Source organism: Ornithodoros turicata, chromosome 4 (assembly GCF_037126465.1).
Source record: "Ornithodoros turicata isolate Travis chromosome 4, ASM3712646v1, whole genome shotgun sequence".
In the NCBI taxonomy this organism is placed as follows: domain Eukaryota; kingdom Metazoa; phylum Arthropoda; class Arachnida; order Ixodida; family Argasidae; genus Ornithodoros; species Ornithodoros turicata.
In genome coordinates, this window is record NC_088204.1 from 67,489,770 (window position 1) to 67,498,240 (window position 8,471).

Below are 8,471 nucleotides of genomic sequence, written 5' to 3' on the forward strand. Positions count from 1 at the left end.
GAACGTTGCCTTTACCCCCTGCCTTCAAACACCGTCTCGGCTCCACCTCGTTCTCACCCTTCCTCAACTGTGGGGCCCACGACGACCACGTCATTCTCGCTTGTGGGCAGCACCATGAAGAGCGTATAGCTGCTCACGAAAACGTCCAATCGACACCGCCAAGATTCTCGGACCGTTGTCGAACGCTATCCCACCAGAAAAATGGGGCAGTGCACCGTCACAGCGGGGGTAAATCACACATCTCATGATCACCCAACAGACACACACGTGTGAGCGTGCGTGCGTGCGTGTGTGACATGTTCGTTCCTGTACATTCCGTAACGGCGAATAACATTTACGCATTGTATATAACAACAACAACAACAGATAAATTAATGATGATGAATGGGGAAATTCGCCACATGAGGTGCGGCCCACTACCCCAAGGCACACTGGGCAGGTTGAGATTTGTCCCGATGGTGAGGTGATGAACGACGTTGAATGGGGGTCGTTAGTCAGTGGAGTCAGTGAGACGTCAACAGAACGCTAGTCATAAACACAACCCACAAAAATGCAGACACAGCACACAGGTGCGCAGGCGCATCAGAGGATAGAAAGGAGACCGGTGTCATGGAGAAAAATCTTGAAGTACACAAGAGCTGATCCCTTCAATAGTTGATCTTTCAGAGGTATTTATCTTATCAAAACGTAATATAATCAAAACCTGGCTATAATCAAAACGTGGCGCACATGGCATTGCTCTGATAAGAACGTCGCGCATCGTTATCGGTATTCCAGCGAAGTAGCTATCACTCCGCGCGTTGCAGAAAGGCATATTGCATGCTACATTTCGGTTCGTTTGCTGCTGGTGTCTGGACGAAGGATTCGTTTCGAATTCTAAAATGTCATCCAAAAGCTACCTTTTGGGACACTTTCCAGCCCTGGACTGGCGTCCCCTGGAATTTGTGGATCTCCCCTCGACGACATCCTGCGATTTGTGCGCAGTCATCCCTCAAACTATCTTCAGACTCGAATGTTTCCACTCACTTTGTGAAGGATGTTACCAGAGCGTTCTTGGAAGCAACCGACGGTGTCCGCTGGACAAGCAAGAGTTCGTTGAAAGTGAAGTGCAAACTTTACCAATCAGAAGGACGCGTCTGGAGAAACTGGATGTTCGCTGTTGCAACTTCAGCCATGGATGTAAATTCGTTGGATCGCTCGAACGAATGAAATCTCACTTCTTGAAGGACTGTGAGTTTCATCCATTAGCTTGCAAGAAGTGCAGCGCAACCGTACCCCGTAAGGACATCATCAGCCATTATATGGAAGAAGAGTGCGGGGCTCAAAACACTTTGTGCTCGAGCGAAAATGCTTCTATTGACGGGATCGTCATCAGGATTGGAAGGCAGATCGACGCTTCACTATCAGATATAGCCGATAAGCTCCGTGCTATGGAAGACTGGCTAAATAGCCATACTCTGGAGATCGACACTACGAAAGAATGCGTCACGAATTACGCTGCAGCACTGCACACGCTTGAAGAGGGACAAAGCTTCTCTTCTGTGACGATGTCCAACGTTATGCGCACTGTTTCGGACGCATTCTCTTCGATTGAAGAGCAATGTAGCAACCAAGTTGCAAGCACGGACGACCTGAAGAACCGCGTCATTTCCATCAAGGAGACGCTGAGTACCCTTGTGGGATTGCAAAAAGACGCGGCTGAGAATGCGGCCAGCTCGGGTGGAGGTTGGAAACAGTGCGCCAAGAAACTTGAAGCGATGTCGAAACGCATCCAAGATTTCTCGCCGTCCATGGAGGACAAATTGAGTTGCATGAGCGATATGCTCCAAGCTTCCATTGGATACGGAACCCACATTGCTTTTTTTCACGTTCAAGACGTCGACGGGCTTAAAGACAGAGCAATTGTGTGGGAGGTTGCCTACAGCTTCTCCGATGTTTTCGCGTTGTGTGGCTATTCTGTAAAATTAAGCGTGAAGTTGAGCAAATATGATGATATCATGTACATAGGTGTCCTCCTGTATATCTGTCGTGGTCAAAAAGACTCGCTCTTGACATGGCCCTTCTTGTTGCCTTATACGCTTATCATGGTTCATCCAAGTGACGACAAAAAGAATGTTCGGCATTGTGTTGATGTACCAAACTTGTTTCGGAAGTACCCTTATTGTTTCAATAGGCAAGTCGAAAGTTCGAATAGCGGCAACGGTAAGTCTCAGTTGTGCAAACTGGAAGATGCGCTGAATGACGGCTTTGTTTACGAGAACGCAATTACGGTTGGTGTTACACTTGTCCAAAGTCGTGACTAGTATGCAGTTAAAGCTATCAGCCCCGACGGGCCGGCCTCCATGGCCATTAGCGTATGGTGGCTATGGGATCAGTTCATCAAAATCAGCTCAGAAACTTGACAGCCTGGTATAGATGTGTGTGTTAAATAAAGGGAGTTCACGCCAACTGTAGTCACAATTTTTTTTTTTTTTTCAAATGCAGACATGCTTTGATTTTATTTTTTTAGTCACCATACTTGGCGACATAGTGTTCGTACAGCGGGCAATCTTATAGCCGCGCTAGCGACATCCTGGATCATGGGCAACCAACCCCCTCGAAGGCCTACTCACACTTAGCGAACAACAGCAGACCACGCGATTGCAAATACGTGCTCGCTGATGTTCTGCATTTGTTCGTGGTCTTATCACACTGGGAAACCGAAAAACTTACAGCAACAACAGTGCTGGCGAGCATTGCTCTGCAAAAGATTTCATGTTCTGCGCATACTTTGCAACGCGTTCACACCGCACGAACTCTCGTGAAATCGCGCTACGGCAAGAACCCATCATGGAGGACGCCCTGACGATGTTATCGTGCTATGTGGCTGGTGATTCCATGGGCAACGACGATGGTGACATTTTGGCAGCACTTGCGCTGTACAAATCAGAAGCAAGGGACGACAATGACAAGGAATATCGACAACGAAGGTGGGTAAGATCATGGTTGAAATGCCGTGTGGTGCAGGGATGCTATGAGAACCTACTTCGAGAAGACTACGATAACTATTGGCGATGTATCGGGAGTGAGACTCGCACATGTACAAAAATCTTCAGTGACGGTTTCTGTATTTTGTTTATGTGATCTACAGGACTTGGCTCCCCTCTTCGTATACGCTTCTATTCAGCACTTCCTGAACTATTTTGTTTGTAACTGCATTTTGATTTTTTTTTCACTGTGTTTTAATCATCGGGGGCAACTTACTCTGCGACTTTTTTTTCCTTTCTCCAAAAATCAAAATACAATCGAAACACAAAAACGCGAACTTGTTAAATATAAATCCAATTTCGGATTCTTTTTGACCAGTCCTCGTATACTCGTCCCATTGGCCTCTGACCAAGCCCTCTTCAATAGTTACCGTGCTGGAGGAAGGGTACACCAACGCACCGGAAGGGGGGTTGAGGCGAGAGGCGATGTGTGACGGCAGAAGTTGACCGTGCGTAATACGGGCCGATAGCGACAGGTCATTTGAGGCAGACCGCGCCGAGAGTGGGTCCACTTAATCTCACTGTTGCCTCCCGTATTGATCGACAGAAATGGCACCGCTCACCTGCCTCTTGGCTGATATATGCGGGATCACACTATTTACTCTCATCAATGGTGATTGAAAGCTACGGAGTTTGTCATCAATACGGGTGGTGTTGAACAGGATCGTGTGCAATATATATGCGGGTTAAAATGTGGACCGGGACCAATGCATGTATAGGTTGTTTTCACGTGACGTCAAACGAACGCGTTTGGACGCCATGGTGATGGTCACTTTCTCGGCGCACCTGTCGAGATTATAGCATTTGCACGAAAACGAAGCCTTGAATGGTGTCTTGAACAGAGTTACGGAATTAAAATTCCGGAATTGGAATGATTCCGGAGTGATGCCCTGTTTTTAGCGCACCGGAACGAAACGAGAATGGAGTTAAGTCACCAGCTGTTGAGAATGGAATTTGAATGGAATTAGACCTGTTTGGAGTCGGAATGGAATGGCCAGCGAATGGTGTTAAATTGCTCGCCTCCAGCACGCCGGGTTTTGAGCAGAGGCCACTCAAAGTAAGTGTCTGGCAACCATTCAACCGAAGGTCTTCTATAGTTTCGGATTACAACGCAAGAAAAAAGTCCGCACTTCGGACGCTGTACGTGCAGGCAATCTTGCTCGTAAACGCTCGTCGGGGCGCTGGTTCTTGTTTTAAGATGTTAATGTTGGAAACAAAGGAACATAAAATGCATAAAAGTAAAGCAGTATACGATTTGTTGTGAGTTGACTGTTGGTGGGATATCTGGTATCCCGTTACATGTTTCTTTTTTTTTTTTTTTTTACTGATCACAAGTTAATAACTTACAGTGCATCACGTTAACCCCGGAGTGGGAATGGGAATGTCGATTTCTTGGGTGGAATGAGAATGAGACTTACGTCTTCATTCCGAGGAATTAAAAGGAATGGAATTTCGACTCGCGACCACTCCTTGGAATGGAATTGGAATTGAATGAATCAACCCATTCCGCAACATTGGTTTTGAAATCCGGTCGCGTCCGTACCCTTCCTTTATCCCGAAGACACTTCGTTATTGTCGTTCTCACATTTTCTTTTATGAGTACTATGATTGCCGCATTGAAAAATAGCGCAGTTTATCATCTTTCAATGTCGTTAGCACGAAACGTGACCACCAGTGGGAGGAGATCACGAGCATGCAACGTCAGTGCCACGTCACAATGTGACGTGTCATGTAGACTCCGTACACATTTAGACATGGGAACGAATGTCTGCACAGTTCCCGCTGAAGTCGGCCCAGGGCGCATACTAACCCCCTGTCCCCCACTCCTTCCTGCTGTCTTCTCTCCATCTGTCCACGTCTGTACGCAGCTCATAGCCACAGTTGCTTCGCGGCGCTAACACGGAATTAAAAAAAAGAGAAAAAAGACATGGTAAATTTCCTCGACGTCGTGGAATAAGCGAAGGGCCAATAAGTGCGAACTCCCTTTTAGTGTGAACTGCCGACACCGAATGTTGTAGACCTGTAGTGTGCTATTTTGTTTTCCCGCTCTATTGCTTGAGTGCCCGTGAGTATGTGAGAGATCCCGCTATGATTCAGAGTTTAGATTCAAGGTTTGCAATAGCAATACAGCTTTTGCGATGGAGCGGGTAGCACCCATGGTGGATTCCTGAAACCAGGGTTTACCTTATTTTACTAATTTACTAGCTAACTGACTAACTGAGGGCTCGGATTCGCGTCATACGAACTTGACTAACCTTTCACACTCAACATTTTCCTCGGGTATGAGGAGCAATAGAAGATAACGAACCCTTCGCATATGTGTTTACTCTTGCTCCACATGCGCGAGGAATGTGTTACCTACATACAAGTCCATTTTGCACAAGCTTGCCTATATCTCTCCTACTGTCGTGTTTAACATTATGCCTTCGAGAGCCAGCCGTTCGGTCAACATACGTAGTTCGACGAGAAGGTGCTGTGTGATTCATGCTGAAGATTGGAGAGATCAGCGAGATACCATTGCAATCATAGGCGCCGACTGCGGGGGGGCTTGGGGGCCTGAGCCCCCCCCCCCGGAACTTTTCCAAGGGGGGGGGGGCAGGCCGCCTCTGGGAAGTCTACCCAACTCACAATCAAGATGAAAGTTTCGAGGGATATCCTAGGAATCGCGTGTTTCATGCGAGCGATCATGAAAATCCTGTAAAAATTTGCCTCACAACATCGCAACACGGAATTCCCGACACCCTGCCCGACCTCTGTACATGAAAGCTGTGTGTGGGGGGGGGGGGGACGTTGTGCCCCGGCCCCCTCCGGCAGATTGAAAACTCTCCGCCTATGATTGCAAGTGAGAAACTCCTATACAACTGTCGAGTCAATCGCGTTAAAAGCGAAAGAAATGCGAGGACTACGTCAGCCGACAAAACGCATTCTATAGTTTTGTGAAGCATTGATCACGGCAGCTCGCTTTTCGTTCCCCCTTTCCTGGACGGAGAGCTGCAAAAGGTACGAAGAGTTCAATGAAGCACTGAAAACCAGAAACAACTCATCTTAAAATCTTCGTTCATAGCTGTTGTCTCAGCAAACTGGCTTCTTCATTTCAATCACTCAACAAACAAGGCACTTCCTTTCCATTCCTTATGTGTCTCTTTCGAAGCGCGCGATACCCAACCTTATTTATATCTCCCTTCCACCCTTACACCTGACTAACAAAAGCGTCTCTTTCTTGCATCGTTGCCAAATCAGGCTGCGTTTCTTCCGCAATCCATATAAATACATATAGACTTTAGTCCTTAATGATGGCATTGAAAACTCCTTCGTTTTTCCCCGGCGCGCAAAAATCAGATTCACGGCAGCGTATTGGCGTCGCTGAACAACAGCGACAAGGCGTGCGCACAATGTAGATGTTTATCTGAACAAAAACCGGGATCCTATTGTGCTTATGAAAAGAAAATTGCATTCGCTAACAAGGCTTTATCGTGGAGGCTGTCTTTTGTTAGGGACGGGCGAAAATAGCGCCTTTGCAAAGAGGGCCGCGCCGTAAGATTTACTGCCGCCGTCATCGTTGTAGACGCACGTGTGAACGGACACGCCGCTGGGAAATAAAGGAGTGCGGCTTAATGAACGATGAAAGCATGGTCGATGCTGCGGTTGAGATTTTTGCGATACTCGGGAGTAGGACGCCCTTATGATTCGAAGCAAACAATAGAGAGTTCTAGCGCTCCGTACACAATTGATCTGCGCACGCAAAGAAATAGCAGAGGCACAGTCCGTACGCTACAACTAAAACTCGGTACGCTATACGTATACTGCGTACGTAAGGGATAGCGTTGATGGTTCTGCGCACGCCCATAACAGAAAGAGAGCTTCGCGCAGTGTGCAGAACCACCAACGCTATCTGTTCCGCACGCAAAGGCGATAGCGTACGATGTAATAAGAGTCTCTAATAACAGTGACACCGCAGTCTTGTGTAACGCAATGTCAGTTACTGGATTTTAGGATGAACGGAATAGACCTCTACATGTTTGTAAACAAATGACGTCATAGTGTCCGACAGCGCCACGAGTTTGGTAGAGTAGAACTACGTTCAAAGCTAGTGGCGAACAAGGTCGCGCCCGAAAGCCACGGTCTTGAGGGGATTACGATGGTCTCTGAAAGGGACGCGACCTTCGGTCCTACTTTTCTTTCAGCGAGCAATTGCCCATTCATGGAACCCAGCTCTCCCCTTCCGATCTGTTTCGGTTCCGGTCTGTCTACCAACGTCATGATGACGTTTGTCGGGTAGAGGTTTATTAAGCTGGAGGCAGGGTCTATTGGCTTTGTGGGGAAAATAAATAAATAAAAAATACAAAATCAAACTGAGGCTGGGTTCTTTTTTTTTACATATATTTTTCTTCCTACTCTGTGCATCTCATTGTAATCTTACTAACGGGGAACGTGAAGTTGCGCATTTCATCTGATCGGATATCTTAATGTTGTCTTCCTTAACAACAACAACAAATATGTAATGGGATGTGATGTAGTGGGATGTTTCGCCGCTGAGGCAGCACCCTATCCCATTGCTTGAGGGGGAGAAGATGGTGAGTGATAACCGCTCAACACAGCAGAAAAACCTATATGTATTTATCCAGTGCTGAGAGTCCGGGGATTTTTTTAAAGGAAACCTTCGACAGGGGTGGGGGGACTCTACTTGTTTCCGCAGGAAGATGACGTAATGCAGCTAGCAGCGGTAGGAAACGATGTGGCATGAGGTACAAGTGTACTCTTCTGTTCTCAATTGTAATTGTGCTTGCTGTCCCTTAGTTGGCCTCCCGATAGCAAACACTAGCTTCTTCGACTAAATGCACGTCTTCAACACGAATTCCGTTAATGGTGTCAGAAAAAGAAACCAACCACGACATTAACACAACCTTCGCATAACCCCCAGAACCACAGAATTCTCCGGAAGTCAAAATCCCGGGGAGCATTCGTACATGATGTTAGTATATGTATGGAGGGAACTCCGAAAACATGGACCTCCTTTCTCTACGGGGCAGCTCTGCCATCTGTTTGAGAAAGGGTTTGTAGGGTATTGTTTCAAAGGGAGCGATAACAATGGGTCGCGGTTGCCTTGCTTCGTCATATTTCAGCTCTTGGCCAACCAGCTCCAACTCCACCGCCGGGTATATTGTCTCGATCCAGCAGCTACAGTTGCAGAAGGGCGACAGTTTTGAACATAAACAAGAGCCGTGCCAAATCGCCCGTGCAGCCATTTCCGCAATGCAGCGACCGTATGATCCGTTACATAAGCTGCTGCTGCTCTGCATTGTTTTGTTTTTGTTTCGTTTTTTCAGTCTTCCGTTTAATTCTGTTCGTTGTATAGCCCATAATTCGTTTCCGGTTCAGGGCGTTGCAGAAATATACGAAGCGCACCAAGTGTAGAGTAAAGAAGGAAAATGTGATCTATAAGCT

General features: G+C 47.0%; 1 protein-coding gene across 1 annotated transcript; it reads left to right on the forward strand.

The window, feature by feature from the left end:
• Positions 1-809: 809 nt before the first annotated feature.
• LOC135393360 (TNF receptor-associated factor 4-like) lies at positions 810-2,439 on the forward strand. The gene has a single exon (XM_064623829.1). The coding sequence runs from the start codon at positions 882-884 to the stop codon at positions 2,301-2,303; it is 1,422 nt and encodes a 473-aa protein (XP_064479899.1). The 5' UTR covers positions 810-881; the 3' UTR covers positions 2,304-2,439.
• Positions 2,440-8,471: the final 6,032 nt, after the last annotated feature.

Excerpts from the sequence above, each read along its gene's own strand:
- LOC135393360 (XM_064623829.1), top strand. The coding sequence starts at position 882 with ATGTCATCCAAAAGCTACCTTTTGGGACACTTTCCAGCCCTGGACTGG.